General features: G+C 38.4%; 2 protein-coding genes across 2 annotated transcripts; both read left to right on the plus strand.

Moving 5' to 3' along the window:
* The first annotated feature begins 2,301 nt into the window (after positions 1–2,301).
* psmb3 (proteasome 20S subunit beta 3) lies at positions 2,302–9,673 on the plus strand. The gene is made up of 6 exons (XM_026933639.3): positions 2,302–2,461; positions 4,309–4,493; positions 4,915–5,022; positions 6,696–6,873; positions 8,075–8,169; positions 9,500–9,673. Exons 1-6 carry the CDS (start codon positions 2,459–2,461, stop codon positions 9,546–9,548), a joined length of 618 nt encoding a protein of 205 aa, XP_026789440.1. The 5' UTR covers positions 2,302–2,458; the 3' UTR covers positions 9,549–9,673.
* Positions 9,674–12,600: 2,927 nt separating this feature from the next.
* slc19a2 (solute carrier family 19 member 2) lies at positions 12,601–22,962 on the plus strand. Its single transcript, XM_026933478.3, has 6 exons — positions 12,601–12,879; positions 14,708–15,259; positions 16,102–16,342; positions 16,540–16,732; positions 17,310–17,451; positions 19,262–22,962. Exons 1-6 carry the CDS (start codon positions 12,751–12,753, stop codon positions 19,439–19,441), a joined length of 1,437 nt encoding a protein of 478 aa, XP_026789279.2. The 5' UTR covers positions 12,601–12,750; the 3' UTR covers positions 19,442–22,962.
* The last annotated feature ends 899 nt before the right edge of the window (positions 22,963–23,861 follow it).

Genomic DNA, 23,861 nt, shown 5'->3' on the forward strand with positions numbered 1-23,861 from the left:
CATAAGACGTGAACAAAAATATACCATGAACGTTAAGCCATGTCCATTTTTCAAGTAAACACTCTGGTTAATCGCGTCGGTATGTGTTGAGTGACACGTTGGTTAGATTCAGTAGCTAAATTGTTAACTGAGCTAGTGATGAAAATGTCTACTCTTCCCACTTCTGTTATGCCCCAGGCTAGGGTTGGGGGTGACAACAGAAAGGTGGGATGAGAAATGTGGGTGAAAATAAGAACAATGACACAAATGATCTTTAATGAGATGTACTGTTGAAAAGATTTACAGTCACTGGTGTTGCTTCAGGCCAGCGCAGGCCTCCATGTGTGTTACGCTGCCCCCATGTGTGTTACACTTCCTCCATGTGTGTTATGCTTCTTCCGTGTGTTACGCTGCCCCCATGTGTGTTACACTTCCTCCATGTGTGTTATGCTGCCCCCATGTGTGTTACACTTCCTCCATGTGTGTTATGCTGCCCCCATGTGTGTTATGCTGCCCCATGTGTGTTATGCTTCCTCCGTGTGTGTCACGCTGCCCCCATGTGTGTTACACTTCCTCCATGTGTGTTATGCTGCCCCCATGTGTTATGCTTCCTCCGTGTGTGTTACGCTGCCCCCATGTGTGTTACACTTCCTCTGTGTGTGTTACGCTGCCCCCATGTGTGTTATGCTTCCTCCGTGTGTGTCACGCTGCCCCCATGTGTGTTACACTTCCTCCATGTGTGTTACGCTGCCCCCATGTGTGTTACACTTCCTCCATGTGTGTTACGCTGCCCCCATGTGTGTTACGCTTCTTCCATGTGTTACGCTGCCCCCATGTGTGTTACGCTGCCCCCTGATGTTGTATGAGCAGCAGTTTGAAAAGATGCTGGCTTGGAGGAAGATGATAGCCTTTGCCCTCCCTGATTGTAGCTGTTGGCGGAGAAATCGGGGAAGAAATAGGGAGAAAGTATTTTTAAAAATGTATTAAACAAGCAGAATGAGCAATAGAGCAGGGGTTTGCCTATGTTTATTTTGTGTGTTAAATACTTATATATTTTCTCACCCACAACATACCTGGTTCAGCTTGAAATTTATGAGAATTTGCTTATTTAAATACATGAATTCATCACTTTTTTAGTCTTTTTAAAAACCTGCCTACCCGCAGCTGCCATTTCAACATCTCTGTGTAGCAACATACCCACAATTGGAGTTTAGAAATGGCAGAGACTTGGGCTTGGTGTGAGAAAGTGTACAGATGAGTGAGCAAGTTGCTATGCTATGTTTGTGCCTCTAAGTGTGTCTTAGGTGAGGTTAGCTGAGGTGAGGTAGCATGGATGGATGGATGGATGGATTTGCTTGTGAAATTTATTATTTGATTTGAAACATTTGGCACAAAATTAACACCACAAATAACACATAAACTGTTAATGCATACATAGGACAGACTGGGCAGCATCATCCATCCATCCATCCATCTTCTGTACCGCTTATCCTACACAGGGTCACAGAGAACCTGGAGCCTATCCCAGGGGACTCGGGGCACAAGGCAGGGCACACCCCATGGCAGGGCACAATCGCACACACACTCACAGTCTCACAAACCCATTCACACACTTTAGAGTGTACACAATTTAGAGATGCCAGTCAGCCTACAACACATGTCTTCGGACTGAGGCAGGAAACCCCTGAAGCACAGAGAGAACATGCAAACTCCACGGGCGGAAGCGGGATTCGACCTGATAGATAAATAAATAAATAAATAAATAAAATAAATGAATAGTATGCTTCTTATCTATATCTGTTTAGAACACATTCTATGTTCAGTCCGGAAAACGCAGCCATATTTGGTTACCGCCGCTGTGCGCCACACTCCAGGCCAGTTGGTGGCAGTAAGCGCGTCACATAGACCTTAAAATAAAGCCGCCTTCACGCCATGTCGTACTTACCGTAATTACGAGGTTCCGACTTGTAACAAGCGTTCACGTCCTCTTAGAACTCGTAATTACAACTTGTAAACTAGGAATTTTCTGAGATCTCCGACTTGTAACACTTGGAAACCCTCAAAACAGCGGCGGCTTCTTCAGTAAACTGTAGTTAAATATTTATCTCTATAATAATATTTCTGTATAATAATTCTGATGAGCATTCTCTGTTCTTCAATATTTAGCAGAAGCATAAAAATGTGGTTTAATGTTGTAATTATGTATTTTGGAGTTGTCAACAACATCATCCCACACAGATTCATTTTGCATAATTCCGAGTCCGAACGTGAAAAGCTCCGGGTTGTCATCTGGTAATTACGGTAATTCCGACATGGCATGAACGCAGCATAAACTCGCATTAGAAGACGAAGAAGAAGCCTGAGGCGGAAGTAGCTGCTGGAAGAAACTGTGTAGTCACTGTGTGTGACCGGTCTCAAACCAAGCTATTAGTAAATTAAATAATTTTGCGTTTTGGTTGCTTTCTTCATTACCAGCACCATGGTAAGGCTCTCTGCAGAACTCTGTTGCTCTTTTTTGTGCTGAACATGAACATCTTTGCTGCATCAGACAACTTCAAGCTGGACAAAGCTAACGTGTAGCTTAGCCATGTCATGCTCACATTTCATATCCGAAACCGGAGACACTTCAGAATGTTTATGTGGATTTAGTTTAAGAAGATGGCTAGCTAAGACTGACTGTGCTGGTTTTATTATTGTAGCTGTAACTCACTCTGTGTTTTAGCTAGCTAGCTGTATTAACTCTGCTAAGCTAACCCAACATCTAGCTAACTAAAGAGAAAATAAAAGTGTGGGACTGCTGCGTCCTGCTACTGCTAGCACAACTAGCTAGTAGTGTTTCAGCAGTTAATGCAGCTATTAATCATACTGGCTAAAAACTTGAAATGCCTCTTTGAAATTTAATATATTAAAAAAGCACAGCTGTATTTCATGACTCTAGAGTTAACATTCTCTTTCCCCTCTTCTATAAATAAGAAGCATCTTCTAGACTTTAGCTCTGTGTGTGTTTAGACCTGTGCATTATATATATATAATTTATTTAAACAACATTTTTCCCTGCAAAACAACTATTTCCTCTCAAATTACTTTGTTAAAAGGAATATTTAAATAATTTGTTGTGCTGTGTCTCACCCCCAACCCTGCCAAAACACACAGTTTTCTTTAAGGGTGCCAATACTTCTAGAGTTCACTGTATTGAAAGGTTTATTTCCAAATCTTCTAATGCAAATCTCATATTTGTACAGTTTATCTTGTTTCCCTTGAGGGCAGCAGATATCACACTACGCAAACAAGGTTTTCACTGAAAGTTTTTTTTGTTGTTGTTGTTTTTGAGTCAGTCTTGATGAAGGATGTGGAAATTACTGAATAAGAAGAGGAAAATGTATAAGTGTAAAATCTTTGTCTTTTATTACATGCATATAGAAACGTGATGCCTACACCCTGCTTGAGTGGACATCGTAAAGTTTCCAAAACTATATTTTGTGCTATGTTAGAAAAAACAACATAAGTATTGCCTTTAGCAGTGCACGGTGAAATCCAGTCGCCACCAGGCATGCTGAAGTGCACTTACACCTCAGGACTGAATTCAAGCACTGGTTAAGGATTTGCAAGACTTTTAGGTTTTATATGATTTTTTTACTTTTTCTTGCATAAATTATTTATAGTTTCTTAATTTTTTTTCTTAAAATTGCATGAGATTTTGATTCTGTCCATATATTACTTTTATTAAAAAGTAAATGGATTGTCCATGAGTTTAAAAAAAATGACTAAAACAATATACCTGACATTTTTTTTCCCTTTTTTTTTTCTAATGTCCAAAATGTTTAATGTTTAGGTCTAAAATGTGTAATGTTGAAGAATATTAGAAAATAATTTCTGAACAAAAAATGTACACAGTTGAGGATTGTTGCATGACACAAGGAGGTTAAAAAAACATCTTTCCAAAAATAACACTAATTTAAAAGATAAAATCTAGTTTTTACAACTCTAAGGCCCAAAACCCTTTTACTTTAATTCCTTTTTTTTTAAATCTATGTACAAAGTTAATAAAGATTGAGAACAACAAATAGTCTACAGTGCTACAGAAAGTTAAGTTAATTTACAGTAATGCTCGAGTGATTTGGAGATGATTTTATATATATACACACAGAGAGAGAGAGAGAGATGTAAATCACCTCCACATCACTTGAGCATTACTGTAAATTTCCTCTAAAATATAAAATAAATTGTGGGCACTATGCAAGAAAAGATTAAAAATGGACTGTGAAAATAAAAATGTGTAGTCTTTACTGTCCTTTCTAATCCACTGTAAACCCGGTCCTGTTGTTACAGTCTATAATGTCATATAATGGAGGGGCTGTCATGGCCATGCGTGGGAAGGACTGCGTTGCAATTGCGTCTGATCGGCGGTTTGGTATCCAAGCCCAGATGGTCACCACAGACTTTCAAAAAATCTTCCCCATGGGTGACAGACTCTACATTGGCCTGGCGGGACTGGCCACAGATGTGCAGACAGTGTAAGTACAGCACGAGCCCTTTCCTTCAGTCACTTCCTTTTTTTTTCATTATTATTATTATTTTACGTTATAGGAGATCAAATTTACATTAAAGCACATAACAATATCATCTCTAGTGTCAGCTGAAAGAACAGAAGTGCTTTGATTTGAGGAATCTGTGGCCGAGTTTGGAACTGATCCTGATTAAAATTACAACACGAATATGTACACATTTTCAGTAGTTGATAATGTAAAGGCAATATCAATCCGATGATTGAGTAGAATTTATGTATTTAGTCTTTTTGTTCTTTTTCCTGTGGGTGATTTGATATCTGATGGATTGGTTGGACAGCTTGCTCTAGTGCTTTAAATCAATAAGATATACATTATGCCATAATTATTTACGGTTTACTAAAATGCTTTCTTTTATCCATCTTGCCAGATCTCAACGGCTCAAATTCCGTCTCAACCTGTACGAGCTGAAAGAGGGTCGTCAGATCAAGCCCAAGACCTTCATGAGCATGGTGTCCAACCTGCTGTATGAGAGGAGGTACACGCAGTGCCATTGTTAAGCTTCATGATTCAGAAAAGAACGAAAGAAAGAAAAGAAGTCTTGACTTTCCTAAGCTAGCCTTAAGAAGCCGGCAACACGATTCCCTTCTTGTTTTCAGTGGACTAAAATGCAAATCAGAATCAGGGATCGTAATAAACTCATAATAACTGTAGCTTTTTCATTCAGTGTTTGAAAAAGCATAAATATTCAGCATCTCCAAAACACACTTCTCATATTTCTCATATCAGAGATTTCTCACAGATCTCATATTTCAGTTGTAAGACTAAAAGCACAACATAAAGAGGTAATATAACTGTTTCTAAGCAAGAATAATTCAAGCATATTGATCAAAAATATGAAGCATATTCATCAAAAAGCTCAGAAAAAAGGAATCTATTTATTAATTACAGAATCGTTTTCAGATCAAATTTAAAATGATTTTTGAGAAACTGTCCAGAAAAAAACATTACTGTTGTAAAGTGATGAGGCTTTCCAAAATAATGAAATCCAATGTTTTTAAGTTTCGGAATTGTAGTACATATTCAGTAGTAAACAGTAAAACGTTAAACAGAATCATAACATGGATAGCTTAGATACATCACATCAAGCTCCAGCTTTAGGCCCGCAGTCAGAGGAGAGTGAATCCAGTCTAGTAATATAATAAAACAAACAGCGGAGCGTTTTCAGAAAGCTGTGAAAGTGAAAACAGCATTTTAAGATTTATCCACTTTTGAGAGCAGACTTGAAAAGATGCATTTTCTGTGGTTGAAAATACTGTTTTAGTGGAAAGCCAAAACAGTTCAGAAAAGATAAAGGCTGAAAGATAAAAACACTCTTCACTGTGAGAACTCTGACGGGTCGTCTTCTATAGGAGTCAGAAGTAACGGCTATTTAGAAACCCACGTGCATGTCCTTTCATAAAGCTGAAGCCAGTGTTTTATCATCGCAGTTTCAATGCTTGCCATGGACATTTTTTATTCAGCTAAAAACAGCTGGAGTAAAGTGTCCATCGGTTGTTTCTGAAGGGCCATTTGAAGTAAATGATTTTCATCTATCTACAATTTTAGTTGATTGTTTTAACAATTGAAAGCCCTGAACAAAAAGTACAAAGTATGACTTACTGACTAACAATTTGGTAATAATCATTACAGAAGATAAAAATAAAGAATAAATAAATAAATAAAAACATATGCTGCACTAATATTCTCTTATATTCTTTTTCACTACTAAGCAATATCATGCAAATGTTGATCTCTTTAGGCTAGACATATAGGCTAGACATTAACCATCCTTGAAGGAAAAAAAACATTTTGAATAATTACAATTGTAACAATACGCACAAAGTTTGCAATATTTTATTCAAAGGCTGCTGTAGTAGTGTTGTTACTTATAAAATTAAGATATGTCTAAGTAGCTTAGGATGTCCTACAATATTTGTATGGCTGCCACTTGAAGTTACAAAATTAAAAGCTTAGAAAGGAACATCGTGTAAAGGCGTCTAAGGGTTTTCAAACAACAATGGATTAGTTTTTTCTTTCCTTTAAGCCAGGCAAAGGCATTGTAGCTGTGGAAATATTTTGTGTGTACTCTATGAAAAATCCTTTGTAGTGCTCTAGACAAATGCGTTTAATAGGAACTCTACACAAAGTCTCCTGTATCTCCTTTCTTAGGTTTGGACCGTACTACATTGAGCCTGTGATTGCTGGTCTGGACCCAAAAACCTTCGAGCCTTTCATCTGTTCCTTGGACCTGATTGGCTGCCCCATGATAACAGAAGACTTTGTGGTCAGTGGCACTTGTGCCGAGCAGATGTATGGCATGTGTGAGTCGTTATGGGAGCCTAACATGGTGAGTGGAGCACAATAATGTGCAGAAGAGTATATTCTGCTAATATTGTCACTATAATTAAAGTTACAGTGCATATTTAAAAAAAATTTTTTTTTAATTTTTCATTTAAAAAAAAAATGCATTTTTTTGAATCAGGTAAGAAAAATACGCTAAAACATAAAGTTTCAGCACTGACATGAGTCATCCTGAAAAGGCTGTGAAATATTTCCTATGCATACCTCATGTGCTAGCTCTGATACGTTGCATTGTTATCATGCTCCAGCTTTAGGTACAAAAGAAGCCTGGTGACAGGCAAGAGCTGGCAGCCAATAAAAGGAGAGTCTAATACAATTATAAAGCTAACAGGGGAGTGAGAGAGTCCAAAACAATGCTATAATAAAACAAACACAGAGTACAAAACACTTAAGCCACTGCATTAGGATGTCTGCTAAATGCTGTAAATGCTGTAAATGAGTGTCAGAGTGAGCAGGGGAAAGGATTCAGGACTAATTAAGGATTTTTCCTCATCGAATGATGGTCAGCTGAGTTATCGACGGTGAGGAGTTTTTGTTACCCAGTAGTGAAGCTCTTTTAGCCAGAGAACTCATGATAGCAGTCTTAGTGGCTAAACGAATGTGTTTGTGTACATTTGTTGAATTGCGACATCTGCTTGCTAACCAAGGTCGGGTATAGGCTAATGGCTGTTTTTGTTGTGGTTTTTCTGTACTTGTTTAATACTTGTTTCAATCTCTGTTAATTTTGATGTTAGTAAGGCAGTCAAGGCTTCTGCTCACCTTTAGTGTCTCTTTTTCATTCACAGACCTGTGAAAAACAAATAAAGTGTTGGCTCTCATGAATATGTGAAATGTGAAATACTAATGGGCTGCATCCCAAACCACATTCTACCCTTCTAAATAGTCTGTTAATACATAATGGTGTCCTTGCTGTTTAGGTGCATACAGTGTGGTTTGGGACACAGACATGGATTGTTACTGAATCTTTATTACTTGGCGTTCTGAACCACATGGTAGACAACAGTGCAGTGCAACATATTATGAAATGTTCTGCAAGTAGCTCGCATCAGCATTTTTTTTTTCTGTTCGAGATGGTGAAATTCCAGGATCGTACATCCTGCAGCTATGAATGTTTTTTTTTTTTTTTTTTTTTTTTTTTGTGTGTGTTCTGATCTATTCTGTTCTCTGCTATTCATTATGGTTTTCAGGAGCCAGAGGATCTGTTTGAGACTATTTCACAGGCAATGCTGAATGCAGTCGATAGAGATGCTGTTTCTGGCATGGGAGTTATAGTGCATGTCATGTAAGTATACCACCACCCATGTTGCATTTCTCAACAGGAACTTAAGCAGTGATGGCTGAGGACTTTCGATGTAGTAGACCGGCTTAGGCAAGAAAGAGACACTCCAGTGTTCACGTGGACAAAGTAGCATAGCACCACAGCAGTACACAAATCAAATGACAGTTTTTTTAAAAACTTTTAATGCCTCCGTCACTGAGTGGTGCAGATGTCCGTTCCTCCATCTGAGAGTCTCGTTAGTGCAATATCTCAAGAACGAGTGCTTGAATGCATGTAGGATTTAGAAGAAATTATCATTGTGACCAGCCATCAAGGTCAAGTGTCTGAAATAGTTTTTCTTCAGTAGCTTCCTCCTGTTTGTTTCCGGACCTCTGGGCCCATTTTCTGGCTGTCTAAGATTTTTGCTATCAGTCCGTCCGTGTATCCATCCATGCATCTGTCCGAGATTCTCATTAGTGTGATATCTCAAGAATGATTAGTTGAATATTAGTAGAATTTTTAGGGAATTTTCATTATTATGGAATTACAATAATCAGATGAATTGATTAGAATTTGGGGTTGATCCAAACAGGGTCAAGGTCACAGCAAAGTCAAATGTCTGAAATATCTTTTCTTTAATAGTTTCCTTCATGTCTGAAGTATATTTTAAGGGTATTTGTGGCATCCACATTAATAACAAGAAGGACCAGACTTGTTGATAGTGGTGGCATCCTCATAGACACCAGTGGTATCTAGTTTAACTTGTTTTTATTTGTTCAGCCTTTAGTAGTAGTAGTTCCTCCTCTTTTCAGGCAATCGGTCAGTTTTGTGCGGTGGCCAGTAAATATTTTTGACATGACACTGACATGTCCCGCAACATTCTCCAGTGTAAAAGTTCATTACTGTACCTGCAGCCCTCCTTACTGTCAGTTCGCCATGTGTCAAAACTCCAGGGTTTAGTGTTTCCCTGCTTTTTACCAGTCATAGGCCAATTAGCTGATTTCTTGAATTAGGTGTATTAATGCAGGGAAGAACACAAGATCTTTCGTGTTAATTTTAGTGTTTATACAGTGATCTTCATAACTGTTATATACTGAAAAACCTGTCCATGCAACATTAGAGTTTTTAATATTTTGTCTCTGTCAGGATTTGTAGATTGTGTATATTTATTTCACAAAATATTTTCTGTTTTTATTGTATTATATTTGTGTATTTATTTCATTTTATCATTAAAATCAAAACACTTTTAAAATCAGTGACCTGTCAGAATGTTCCCTCATAATCGCATCAACAGTCAGTGTATAGAAGTTGGTCATTTATGATTTGCACTTGTGTTTGTCTGTTTGATTCACAGTGAGAAAGATAAGATAACTACACGGACCCTGAAGGCCAGAATGGACTAGAAACACCAATGCCACTGCTTTTCTCTCCTCAGAATTCTTTTTTTTTTTGTATGTAATAGAAAAAAACATTTTGGATCCATTTCTCCTTTAAGATGTGTTGTTCAATAAATTGATCTACCATTTGATTTTGTGTGCTTATCCTCTTTTTGTGCATGGTAGAGGTGGTGAAAATACATTATAGGTTAAAATGTAAAAGGTCACTGGGGTGCTACGCTGGCAATAAGTGTAAAGATAAAACCTTTTATAACTATTTTTATATTTTTTATAACTCAATTGATTTCACAGTATTAACATGCGGTGGATCCTCTAGATATCCACTACATATCAGAAGAACAAAAATAAAGAAATATGTTATTTTACAAATAACAAAATACTTCATCTTCTGCTGCATCCGCACCAGATTATTATTAATATTAGAACTTTGAGATGATTGTACAGGAAAAATGCATTTATTTAGAAGAAATAATGAACACATGAACTTGGAGGACATTGTCTCTTCTGAAAAGATTTGGAGAAATCAAGGCTGTCGATGGTCACATCTGCAGCACAACAGCTGGAACTCTGGCGCACTCAGTACAGCAATCGAGACCCAATGTGTTACGGCATATAGCCTCGCCGTTAGTCTGAAGTTTGACAACACATATGACAACACATCATACATCTACACACCTTCATTGAGTGACACGCAGATGTAACCATGGATAGCCTTGAAGGCAAGCACTGCCTGTGATTTCTCCTTCAACAAAAGAAAACATCACCAAATCCACAACATACTATTATGACTTTATTCTCAAAAGTGTTACTTCTTTCTCCTAATATTACAGTTTTTTTTCTTGAAACATTCTGACTTTATTCTTGAAATATTACAATGTTTTTCTTGACATTTTAGACTTTATTGTTGAAATCTTTTTTATTTTGTGAACAGTGGCCCTAAAACACCATTGTACATAGAGTTGTCTTCTAAACATTATACTGCCATCTAAAAATAATAACACATCAAGCATGTGTATGCTGTGGTGTAATAATTTTACAAAATTATTATGTTTTGATGATGATAATAATAATAATAATAGTCTTTTTTTAATCATTTTTTCTTCTTTTTTTTTTTAAAGCATGGAATTTGCAAGTACAAAATTGTGGTTAACTAGCATCCATGCTAATGATATGAGGACCTTAAGAACATTCTAATGATTTGCTTAAAATTAATTTTTTAACAGATACTGTACTTTTAAAGCAATGATGTCAGTTATCAGAATATCAATGAAAATAAAGAAAAAATGAGAGAAAGTACTTTTCTTCTTCTCGTGAGCTTCAGGAGATTCAGATGATGCAACTTCCTGTTGAACATTTGACTTCTGGAAAATTCCATATATTTCATAGAGGTGAATATTTCATATTTTCCATAACCTATAATGAATGACTCACAGAAAATGATGTTTTAATCACAAGATGTATAAATGTACACATGAATGAAAATGTAATAATATTTCTGAAGTATTTTAATAATTATATTCTAAAGTGTAGGGGACATGATACTGAAATATGCTCATAGGTTGTTGTGAAAGACACTTCATATATATTTAAAATGTCTTCTACCTTTATATACATACGGTTGTATGCAAAAGTTTGGGCGCCCCTCACCAAATTACATATTTTATTTATGATTTTTGATGAGGAGTAAACAACCTCTGTTTATATATTAATGTACAGTTACTGTATATTTGATGAAATTAATAAATAGAAAAAATAAAATAATAATGATAACACGTGCAAAAGTTTGGACACCCTACTAAGTCGGTACTTAGTAATACCCTTTGGCAGATATCACAGCTTGCAAATGCTTTTTGTAGCCAGTTAGGAGTATTTCTATTCTGGTTTAATGAATTTTCACCCACTCTTCCTTGCAGGACACTTCTAGTTCTGAGATATTCTAGGGCCACCTTGCATGTGTAAGATCTACCCACAGATCTTCAGTGATGTTCAAGTCTTGGGACTGTGAGCACCATTTCTAAAAGCTTCAGCTTATGGTTCTTTAAGTAGTTCATGGTGGATTTCGAGGTATGTTTTGGATCATTGTCCTGTTGCAGAAGCCAGTCTCTTTTCAGCTTCAGTTTCTTGACTGACTGCATCAAATTTGCTTCCAGAATTTGCTGATATTTACTGGAATCCATTCTTCCATCTACCTGTGCAATGTTTGCTGAACTACTGGCGGCCACACAACCCCAAAGCATAATACAATAGATCCACCCTCATGATAAACCGTTGGCAAGGTGTTCTTTTCATCAAATACTACTCCTTTTTTCTCCATACCTTTGGAGATTGTGTCCTAAGAGTTCCATAATTGTCACTTTTTCAAAATGCCTCTAGATTATCTAGATATCATTTTGCATACATCAGACGGTCACGTTTGTGATGAGGTCACAGGTAAGGTTTGACCCTGATGAGTCTTCAGTGCAGATCATGTTTGTGTAAGCAGTGCTGCAGAGTAGAGCAGTGCACCATCACTCCTGCGGGTCCTTGTTGTCATTTGGGACTTTTGCTTCGCCTTTCTGGCCAGCATAGAGCATCTACCTGTGAGTTTTCCTGGTCTTCCAGATTTTAGGCTACAGACTTGTAACCTGAAGGAGAACCTGAAGGTCGTGGGTTCGAGTCTCAGGTCCGGCAGGGATTGTAGGTGGGGGGAGTGAATGACCAGCGCTCTCTCCCACCCTCAATACCACGACTGAGGTGAGACCCTGGAGCAAGGCACCGAACCCCCCAAAAAAGGCTGCCCACTGCTCCGGGGGTGTGTGTGTGTGTGTGTGTGTGTGTGTGTGTGTGTGGATTGGTTAAATGCAGAGCACAAATTCCGAATATGGGTCACCGTACTTGGCCACAAGTCACTTCAGATATAAACACAACTGCGAGATAAAAAAAGTCAGAATTGTGAGCTATAAAGTCGCAGTTACCGCTTTATTACACTATATTTCTGTCTCCGTGGCCACAGCGAGCGGTGTGGAGTGTGTGAAATGTGAGCAGGGTGACGGAGGCGTGCCGGTGACGGAGGCGGTGGTAGAAGAATCAAGATGAACGACTGGTTGCTTTACTTCTATGTCGTCACTTTCCTGCGCCAGGACTATGTCTATATCTTGTCCGAAGCGACGACATGAGAATTCTAAAGCAACTCTAGCTGGAAGGTCGAGCGATATCATCCGCGTTTGGAATGTCTGCGCCATGGCTTTATCCCACAGTCCTGCTGTGTATTTACGGGTTTTTCTCCAGTCTCAGACCGTCAGAGCCTTTCCTCACCGCCTTCCTGATGGGACCTGACAAAAACCTGACTGAGAGAGAGGTGAGTCCAGCGTGTGACCGAGCCTGATGTAACCACTGCAAACTAAACCCAACAAGCTGCTTCTGAAATGCATTTCCTTATGTTACACTCTCAACTCTCCTGTCGTTCACCTTTATTGTTTTACATTATATTATAAATGCAATATTGATGTATTTCACTTTATTTTAATTTGCATAATTTCCTTGCTGTTGGAAAGCACGTGGTGTCTATAAGTGCAAGTGAAACTGAAGGTAACTGATGAAGTTGTAGTCATCTCGATGTGCAACAGTTCTGTACAAGAATGTGGCAATAGATGTAATCCTTTCCACATGCTTTGTTCTGCTTTAATCACCAAAGCTCCTAAGACATTTACTAAGAAATTTCACCCTGAGGTGATAATAAATTACACAGTTTTTCCTTAAGGCCTAATGGATAGAGAGTCGGACTTGTAACCCGAAGGTGAACCTGAAGGTCGTGGGTTCGAGTCTCAGGTCCGGCAGGGATTGTAGGTGGGGGGGAGTGAATGACCAGCGCTCTCTCCCACCCTCAATACCACGACTGAGGTGAGACCCTTGAGCAAGGCACCGAACCCCTGAACTGCTCCCCGGGCGCTGCAGCAAAAAAGGCTGCCCACTGCTCACGGTGTGTGTGTGTGTTCACTACTGTGTGTGTGCACTTGGATGGGTTAAATGCAGAGCACAAATTCTGAGTATGGGTCACTGTACTTGGCCACAAGTCACTTCACTTCACTCTTAAAGTGAAATGAATGCAGGGGCATGGTGGCTTAGTGGTTAGCGTGGTTGCCTCACACATCTGGGGTTGGGGGTTTGGTTCCCGCCTCCTGCCTGTGCGTGTTCTTCCCGTGCTTCAGGAGTTTCCTCCGGGTACTCTGGTTTCTGGCTGATTGGCATCTTTAAGTTGTCTGTAGTGTGTGTGTGCGTGCGAGCGATTGTGCCCTGTTATAGGTTGGCTCCCTGTCCAGGGTGTCCCTTGTCTTGTCCCCTGGGAGAAGCTCCAGGCTCCCTGTGACCCTGTAAAGTACAGAAAATGGATGGATGAAAGTGAATGTAAAAGAATGCTTCGTAAAAGAAAAAGATGGCTGTCTGAAATCATGTACTGATTGAATAACTGGTGTTATTGATTTGAGGGTAAATTAGAGCCCTTTTCACCAAGGAACCAAGTAATGAGGGAAATCATTAGCTAAAGCTGACTAATAACAGGTCTAACAATCTGTCTGTCTGTGTCCAATGCTCTCTAAGATGATGCAACACGATGCAACTCTGACTGCATCTAGTTAAATGCTAATAACTAGCCACCACAATACTAACTGCCTTGAGTGTAAATGAATACGAGATGATGGATCAGAAGTTCATCAGAAGATCAGAAGATATTTACTTTACTTAATTTACTTAATTTAATTTACTTTATCCGCTTTAAGACATTTCCTACCAGCAAATAATCATGTAAAAAAATGACCTTATATAGATGTCTTTTTATTGTTGAAACACAGGGGGAACTAGCCATGCTACTTTTTTACTGTACTCATGATTACATTATTGAGGTTTGAAAATTAGGAATGAGGAAGCAAGATGGGAGACTTGAAATGGCTGTGTTGTCTGGTGAGTCAGTGCAGATAGTAAAGTACTGGTGTAATATAATTCCATGGTCATGTGTTGGCGGAAAAGATCATTGTGGTTTGGAAATCTGAAGCCTTTGGAAGGAGTGTTTGGGTGAAATTAAACTGTAGATCAGAGTTAGAACTTTTTTTTTTAATTTTTTTTTTTTAACTAAAGCACTGCCATGACTGTTAAAAGAAAGGATGGAGTCTAAACGAATATTTTCTTTCTAGGTTGTGAATGAGATCTATCCAATATGGACATATTCCTACCTGATCTTACTGTTTCCTGTTTTCCTGGCTACGGATTACCTCCGTTACAAGCCCGTGCTCATCATCCAGGCAGCCAGCTATGTCATCACTTACGCGATGCTGGTGAAATCCCAGGGTGTGCTGGCCATGCAGCTTTTGGAGTTCTTCTACGGTGTGGCTACGGCTACTGAGATCGCTTACTACTCCTACATCTACAGCGTAGTCGAGCCTGCTAGTTACCAGAAAGTGACTGGTTTCTGCCGCAGTGTCACTCTGCTGGGATCAGCTGTAGGATCACTCATTGGACAGATACTGGTATCAGTGTCCCATGTTCCACTGGTTAACCTGAGCATCATCACACTGTCCTCATCCTGCTTGGCATTCCTGGCACCATGGTTTTTGCCCATGCCCAGCAAGAGCCTGTTTTTTCACCAGAGTGAGAGTGTTCCTCAGGACAAGACGGCACAGGAGCTCCCTGACAAGTCGGAGGACGGCGAGCACAAAGTGCCACTTGATGCGAATGAAGACACCACGGTTGGTATTGTTTTGTCACTCACTAGAACCTAAAAGTTGAGTTAGAGTTGGAGAATATGTAAGGAATAAAACATGACGGTATGTTGGAGGAAAATAATCAGTGACACAGTGTGGTGTGATGCAGCCTGCATGAATGACATTGCATGAATGACAAATGATCTTTTCTTTTTTTATTATTATTTTCCTACAACAGCACACCCTGTCATGTTTTATTTCTCCTATACCACAACAATGGAATTATCAGAGCTGCTTTATGGAAAATTAATCATCACCTTCTAGCCAGTCAGATTTGAGCACTGTGGTATATGAATATATAATTTTGATATCCTAAAAAAATTCACAGTGCAATTTTATGACATATCCCTGGTATCATTAGCAATTTTCCGACCAGCTTCACTGTTGCTCAGAGTAACAAGGAGCTTCTTTTCTTTCTTACTTTTTCTCCAACATGTACAAAATCCACTGGATTTTTTTCAAAAGGTGTTAAAATGTTGCACTACTGAATAACTACTGAAGACCTGAATATGATGTTGTATACATCATGTATCATGATGTATTACTATGATTTTAGTGGTCATAGTGTGATATTTTTGCAATATTACTGATCCTTGACATGAAATTTATGTACAATATTTATTTGCATTGTTACATAATTCTTATTGCTGCCACAAAAGACCTCATGTATTTATTTACTAGTTTGAATGTTCAAACCAGGAAGAACCACTTCCACTTTCTTTTATGTACCTCAAGCTTTCACACAAACCCACACTGGACTTAGTTAACTGACTACGTAAGTGTGTGTGACACGATATAACTGCTTTTTTTTTTCTTCTTTCTGTCAGATTTTCAAGGAGAAACGTGGTGGCACTGGAGGTCTGGTGGAGGTCTTGAAGGCTCTTGGAGCAGATTTTATGAAGTGTTATTCATGCCGCACTCTCCTGGCCTGGTCAGTGTGGTGGGCTCTGTCTACCTGTGGCTACTTCCAAGTAATCAATTACGCCCAGGCCCTGTGGGAGAAGATCCAGTCCTCAAAAGAATTTGATATCTATAATGGTTATGTAGAAACCATATCTACTTTGCTTGGTATGCTAAAGCTCTTTTCTCTAATTGACTCAGCTTTTGAGAGATTTGAGATTTTTTTTTATTATGATTATTATAGATGTGTTTTTTCTGAGATTCTGAGATTGAACACTTGATTGCATTTTCCCTGCTTGCTGGTAGTTACTTTTTTTCTGCTATTTTTTCATGACAATTTTTTTTATTATTGTTTTGTTTTACAGGGGCCCTTGCTGCTTTCAGTGTAGGATTGGTTAAGGTGCCGTGGGCTGTGTGGGGTGAACTCGCACTCTGCATTTTCTCCATAGTCATTGCTGTGGCTGTGTACGTCATGGACACAGTCAGGAATATCTGGGTGTGCTATGCTTCTTACGTGATCTTCCGAGCCACCTACATGTTGCTCATCACTATAGCAACGTAAGAATGAATTCACTCCTAATGTCAGCCCTTTGTTTTCAAGTGCATTTCTGAATCACTCTGAAGGTTAACTTGAGGAAAGCAATGCTCAAACCCTGGAGAAATCTGCTCATTGCAGCATTTTTGTGGTCACCATTGACAGTATACTGTGGTGAGGAATAGCAATATCATTACAGTGTGTTATGCTGGTACAGGTAGTTATAATGGTGTATAATCGTGCACATAAACACCCATTCACGATCTACGGACAATTTAGAGATCAGCCTACAACGCATGTCTTTGGGCTAGGGGGAGGAAACCAGAGTACCCAGAGAAAACCCCCGAAACACGGGGAGAACATGCATTCTCCGCGCACACAGGGCGGAGGCGGGAATCGTACTCCCAACCCTGGATGTGCGAGGCAAACATGCTAACCACTGAAATGCATTTGTACAGTTTTAAATCTATAATAGAAGTTTTCTTAACTAAATAATTCTATACTTGACCTTTAATGCAAATCTATTGGACAGCATGAAGTTAATTTTTACCCCTTCCACTCACTCTTCATTTAATGTGACAACAATTTTTTTTATTGCAGGTACCAGATTGCAGCCAATCTAAGTATGGAGAGATATGCCTTAGTGTTTGGCGTGAACACGTTCGTGGCATTGGTGCTGCAAACGCTGCTTACTGTGATTGTGGTCGACTCTGCTGGGTTGGGCCTTGATATTTTTCCCCAGGTAAAAACACAGTGGAAAAGAAGAGTGTGCTTTGAACTGTCTAAATTGCCATGCATATACATTATACATATATTTTCCACTGAATTATGGTGCACTTATAATATAGCATTACAGTAGTGCACACATAGACACTTAGCAACACTAAACACAAGTTAACTTACTGATTGGAAAGCATGGTATAGTGTAGATATCTAAAGCTTATTAATAAAATGCACAAATACACTTGTATGCAAATGTTGGGATACCCCAGACCAAATCACATACATTATATGGCCAAAAGTATGTGGACACCTGACAATCACATTCAGATGTGCTTGTAGAAGAAGCATGGGCATCCAAAACCATGGGTTCTCCTTTGCTGCTGTAACAGCCTCCACATTTCTGGGAAGTCTTTCCACTAGATTTTGGAATGTGGCTTTGGGGCCACAAGAGCATTAGTGAAGTCAGGCTGATGTTGGGCAAGTAGGCCTGGCAAATTCCAATTCATCCCAAAGGTGTTCAGTGGAGTTGTCCAGAGGGATCTGTGCAGGCTACTTGAGTTCTTCCACTCCAGCATCAGCAAACCATGCCTTTATGGACCTCGCTTTGTGCACAGGGGCATTGTCATGCTGGAACAGTTTGGGCCCCTTAGTTCTGGTGAAGGGAAATTAATGCTACAGCATACAAAGACATTTTATACAATTGCTTCCAACATTGTGGCAACAGTTTGGGGAAGAACCACATATGGGTGTAATGGGCAGGTGTCCACATACTTTTGGCCATGTAGTGTATTTTATTGGTTTTTGAAGTGTAAAGAAGTAAAGAAGTAAAAACAACCTCTGCAGAACCAATTTTTAAAAATAACATTTTTTTTGCCAATGTTAGTGCACAGTTCTTTTATATTTGATAAACTTAAAAAAAAAAAAAAAAGGAAAAGGAAAAAATGTAGCTGACACAGGAGTGGTGATATACTGTTCTACTGTGTAGCACTGCTTGCACAAACATGATCTGCCTGGAAGAGTCATCAGAAGGAAATCATATCTGTGACCTCATCACAAAAGTAAATGTCTGATGTATGCAAAACAATACTTAGATATGCCAGAGGGATTTTGGAAAAGTGCTGTGGTCTGATGAAGTAAAAATGGAACCCTTTGGCCACAAAAGAACACCTTGCCAGCTGTTAATCATGGGGGTGGATCTATTATGCTTTAGGGTTATCTGGCAGCCAGTGGCACAGGAAACATTGCACAGGTAGATAGAAGAATGAATTTCAGTAAATATCAGCAAATTCTGGAGGCAAATGTGATGCAGTCAGTCAAGAAGCTGAAAAGAGACTGGCTTCTACAACGGGACAATGATCCAAAACATACCTCAGTTTCAACCATGAGATAGTTCAGAACACACAAGCTGAAGCTTTTTGGCCTTCACAGTCCCATGACTTGAACATCACTGAAGATCTGTGGGTAGATGCAAGGTGGCCCTAGAATATCTCAGAAGTGTGAGTGGCTGAAATTCTAAAACCAGAGTAAAAGACTAGTAGCTGGCTACAAAAAGTGTTTGCAAGCTGTGATATCTGCCTTTTCATATCAAAAATCAACAAAATATGTAATTTGATGAGGGGTGCCCAAAGGTTTGTGTGTGTATATATATATATATATATATGTGTGTGTTCAAATGTGACCATGTGAAGGGTTTTCCCAGGCTACACATATGATTGTGGAAGCTAATGATTAATCATATTCAGCTCAAATAATTGTAATTAGGCGATTCTGTTATAATTGTGACATAAACGTGCTGCACATAGCTAACATGTTCCTTGTTCCTTCCACAGTTCCTGATCTACGGTAGTTACTTTGCTGCAATCGCGGTGATCTTCCTCATAGCTTGGTTATATAAAGTGGCTACACGTAGTAGTGCTGATGCTGCTGGAGTCCAATCTGAGAGCGCAGAGAATGAAACGGACTCATCTAGTGGAGAAACTCCCATCCCCAAAGAGAGCAGTATTATTTAAGGCATAATCTAAATTTTGAGCATTTTTCATTGAAATTAGGTTATTTATTAAAGTGGAGATGTATTGTAAAAGCACTTATTATAATATGCTGAGTGTGTGCTCAGACCCGGAGCTAGGAGCTTCCATTTAGTTTCCGTTTATCATGGAACAGAAGTTGGAGCTGTGTGTAGTTTTGCAGCAATAACAAAGCAAGCACCTGTACACCTATGGTGAGTAGTTATACAGGGTGTCCCAAAAGTCTCCATACATAAGGGACTACGTATGCCAGCACCATGTCGGTCGTGAATTCGTCACATGTTCATGGACATCCACTTCTCGGTTCATCCACAACACTTCCAGTCTTTTTGAATTTGTTAATAAATTTGGCAGTAGTGTCGTGTGTGATGTGCTTGCCATGTTTCCTGTTAAAGTCCATCGCAACCTTGCAACAGCTTCCCGATCCAGCCATGAGAATGATTTCAATACATTCTACTTTTGTCAAAGGCATTCTTAAAGGTTATCTGAAAAAAAAATGTATAATATAAACTAAATATGAAAAATTTTGGAAGACATTTTGCTAAAAAGTGTTAATTTCCCCCATGTATGGAGACTTTTGGGAGACCCTGTAGTTGAAAAAAAAAAAAAAAAAAAAGGAGAGAGAAAAGTACAAGATCACAAAGAAATAGGACCAAAAACTATAACTGAATATACATGGAATGTAGACAAGATAAGTGTGTTAATGACATTATCTTTGCACACTACTGTAAGTACATTAATGCTGTATAGAGGAGCTCACCACCGCTGACTCGGGGTCCGGATTTGGACCTAGCAAAGGCTTTTAGCAGACCAAACTGAAAGAATACTGTAGAGATTTTACTGTATGAAAAAAAATTACTGTAGTTCAACAGTTCCAAATTTCTAAACATGATCCATCTCAGCTTCTGTATTAGAGCCTCTGTTTTGTTTTTTTTATCATCCAATCACATGACTTTATGTAAAATATTTAGCTGAAGGCAGCTCATCAGACCACACACTACCAGGATAGAGACATTAGTTTAGAAGGGGGACAGTGTTCACATTTTTTCATGGAGTTTTCTTTCCATTTAACCTCTCTGGACTGATAAGCGAAGTGATACAGAGGCGTGTGTCAAAAAAGGAAAAGCCAGTGACGAAATTTAAAGATGAAGTGACAGAACCGCTTCAAGCTCAAAACTGATGTATCTCATGTCTTCAGAGTCTGTGGTGCAAGTCAAAAAGTAGTAACACAAGCACCACTGGGACTTGACTTATGCAGGGTGATTAAAAAAATGTTACTGCTTGTACAACAGTACAGCACTGTAGCACTTGATATTTGTTTGCTAACCATTGACCTCCGTCCATGCTGCAGCACTGGTTTTATGCTCCAAACTCAATCTGGTAGCTATTTCACCAAAAAACATCAACAGTACTGTTAGAAAAAGAAAACTGTAAAGAAGAATGTTGCCAGTAAGAGCTGAATCACTTTGTATGTAGCCATGAATTAACTAATGGTTAAGCATCAAAAAGTAACTGATGTCATCATTCAATCATGTTAGCTGCTTATCCAGACCTTTGTAAGGAAGGAATTTTATGAATTCTTGTCAAAAAGTCTTAGGTACATGCAAAGAAATGTGGTAAAGCAAAGATGCCTTCAAAAATAATGAATTTAAAATTTTGTACATCAAAACTGCTGTAAAGAGCAGCACACAATAATAAACAAGGTCAGTATTTGGTATGATAAGGCTTTGCTTTAAAAAAAAAAAAAAAAAAAAAAATCAGTAGTCTCAGGTAAGGTTTGTGCAGCTTTATAAGAAACTTAGCTGATAGGTTTTACTGAGCCTCTTGGAGAATCTCAGTTCTGCTGGAGACTTTCTCACTTGCTTCTTTTTTTCTTTGCATGCAAATCCCACCAGCCTTGATTATGTTTTTGTCTGAAAAGAGATCTGTTACGTATAATGTTACTTCTTTTTAAAAATGTTCTTTACTGACATTCAAACGTATTTTTCTGTAACATTTAATTTTTTGGTTTTGGCTCAGTAATGCAGAATTCATAAAATAAACATTTATAACAAAATGTGTACTAAAGAAAAAGGGCGCCTAAGACTTTTGCACAGTACTGTATTTTAGTTGAATACCCCTGCTGCATAGTATATTTGAAGTGCCTCCAGAATGGTTTCCTAATCTATATTTATTATTATTATTATTGCGTATCTCATTCTAGTATGACTGAAGTCTTTTTTAAGAGGCTCTTGTGCTGCTTTGTTTCTGAGGTAATTGAGAATTTAGGTCATTTGTTTTTAGTCCAGAGAACACATTTTCAACTTTGTCTTCTATTCATCTTAGTCGTACTTTGGATCTCATAAACTGCAGGCAGTGTACTGATTGCATTAATCTGCTGTAAGTGTTACCCATTGCCAATTGCCAAATAATGAGCTCTTCTGTGCTGCAATACTGCTTTGCTTCATTTCAGTGTTTTGGTTGAAGGTAGATGTTTTTCAGACAGCTGTTATCTCTATAAAAAGCTTTCTTTTGTCATTCAACATTTTCTACCTCCTTTTTTTTTTTTAATCACTAACTCACTACAAAATATGTTGGTAGGTCGTACAGACCTTCCTCTGCTCTCATTTTTCTTGGTTGCATAGCAGCTTCAGTGCAAAATTATCTTGGTCATGGCACAGTTAGAGGTTTATACAGGTTGAGATTAAATTAAGTTACAATTACTAGTTCATAGTTACATTTAGTTATATTTTTATTTAAACAGTTATCATGAGATTTGTCACCTTCAGCTGTGCAGGCTGGAAGAACAGACTGGATCTACACAACTACAGTGCTTTATCCAGCTATGTGTTGCTTGTAATTGTAATACATGCCCTTATTATGGCATACTAGATTGGTTAATGAGATCGTGTAAACATGCTGCGGTGCATCCTTCAAACGTATTGCCAGCTAAGCAAACTCTCAACAGGTCTGCCCACTCACTCTCCCTTGTTATATTTGCACTATTACAGCTCCTACACGTTGTAGGCAGATGCCATGTAGAGAAAACATGATATTTGGTTGTATGGATATTATAACATAAATGAAACTGTACCCCACCATATAAAATTTGTTTAAGTAATTTTTCCACATGTCCTTGGTCTGACAGAATGTATTCTAATGTGGGGCTGCTGTACTCATAAATACAGTGTAAACCACTTTTCAATCGATGAACTATGTACAATCATTGCAGCTAAGAGTAGTTAAAAACCTTCAATTAGAGCAATAATGTATATTTAGTTTAGGTTACTTAGTGCACATGCACCTACTGTTGATATGATGTGTTATTAATGATTATCATACCAACAGCACTTGGAACCCCTGTTGCTTTGTACTTGTATATAATTTTGTTATATGCAATGCCATAAGGATTGCCCTGACTATTGATGGACTCAAATTTGTGATGTCTTTTATTTTGAACTTGTATTAACTGTGAGAAATGTGGAATTTAATTGAACTATAAAAATTATGTTTTTGTTTTGCTTTTACCTCAAAGTTGATTTCATTATACCAGACTTCCTGTAAAATCAGACAAATCAGATTATTCACTATTACACTAAACAAATGCATCCACAGGACTGTTTACATTAAATGTATTAGTAAATGTTTGTTTCACTTATAAATCATTGTGTGAAGATTGATATTGAATCATATTTTTCCACGAATAAACTGCCTCTCTTTAAGAAATATGTTAATAATTTTGCTTTTTTTTTGTTGCTTATTTTATTAATTAATTAATTAATTTATTTATTTATTTTGCTGATTTTTTTTTAAAGGGGGGTTGGGTGGAATGAAGTAACTGATTTTTAACCTCTAAAGCAGAGATTCTTATCTCCTCCAGAGAATCCACTGGTTTCAGGTTTTCTCTAATGTGACACCTAAATCTGACTGATCACTCACTATTTTTTGTAACTGCTTTGTTCTGCTCAGTGTTGCAGTGGATCTATAGCCTTGGCCTGAGGCAGAAATACACCCTGGATAGGACACCCGCTCATTGCAGAGCATCATGCACATACATTCACACACTTCTTCACACCTAGGGGCAATTTATCTTAGACAATCCACCTACTGGCGTAGTTTTAGGAGGTGGGAGGAAACCCATGTGGCCATGGTGAGAACATGCATACAACTTCTACCCCCTCCAACTCATCAGCTGATTATTAAACTTTTAATGAGATGGGCCAGGAGTGTTGATGGTGCAGAAATCATCAAACTGCAGGGCAGTGGACAGCAGATTATTTTCCAGTTAATCAGGGTGCATCTTCAACGCAGCCTACTTAAAGAGATTCCTGTACTTTTTTTCTGTACTGCACCAATACACCTGACAGGGGGCAGCACAACACAGTAAGTCCTTATGATTTGTTTAAATTTGTTCACCCCAACAATT

This window comes from Pangasianodon hypophthalmus, chromosome 2, assembly GCF_027358585.1.
Source record: "Pangasianodon hypophthalmus isolate fPanHyp1 chromosome 2, fPanHyp1.pri, whole genome shotgun sequence".
NCBI lineage: Eukaryota > Metazoa > Chordata > Actinopteri > Siluriformes > Pangasiidae > Pangasianodon > Pangasianodon hypophthalmus.

Bases quoted from the DNA above. Each gene is read 5' to 3' on its own strand.
- psmb3 (XM_026933639.3), top strand. The intron at 4,494-4,914 runs GTAAGTACAGCA...CCATCTTGCCAG, and splicing joins GCCACAGATGTGCAGACAGT to ATCTCAACGGCTCAAATTCC. The intron at 6,874-8,074 runs GTGAGTGGAGCA...TATGGTTTTCAG, and splicing joins CGTTATGGGAGCCTAACATG to GAGCCAGAGGATCTGTTTGA.
- slc19a2 (XM_026933478.3), top strand. From the start codon at position 12,751: ATGTCTGCGCCATGGCTTTATCCCACAGTCCTGCTGTGTATTTACGGG. The intron at 15,260-16,101 runs GTTGGTATTGTT...TCTTTCTGTCAG, and splicing joins ATGCGAATGAAGACACCACG to ATTTTCAAGGAGAAACGTGG. The intron at 16,343-16,539 runs GTATGCTAAAGC...TTTGTTTTACAG, and splicing joins AACCATATCTACTTTGCTTG to GGGCCCTTGCTGCTTTCAGT.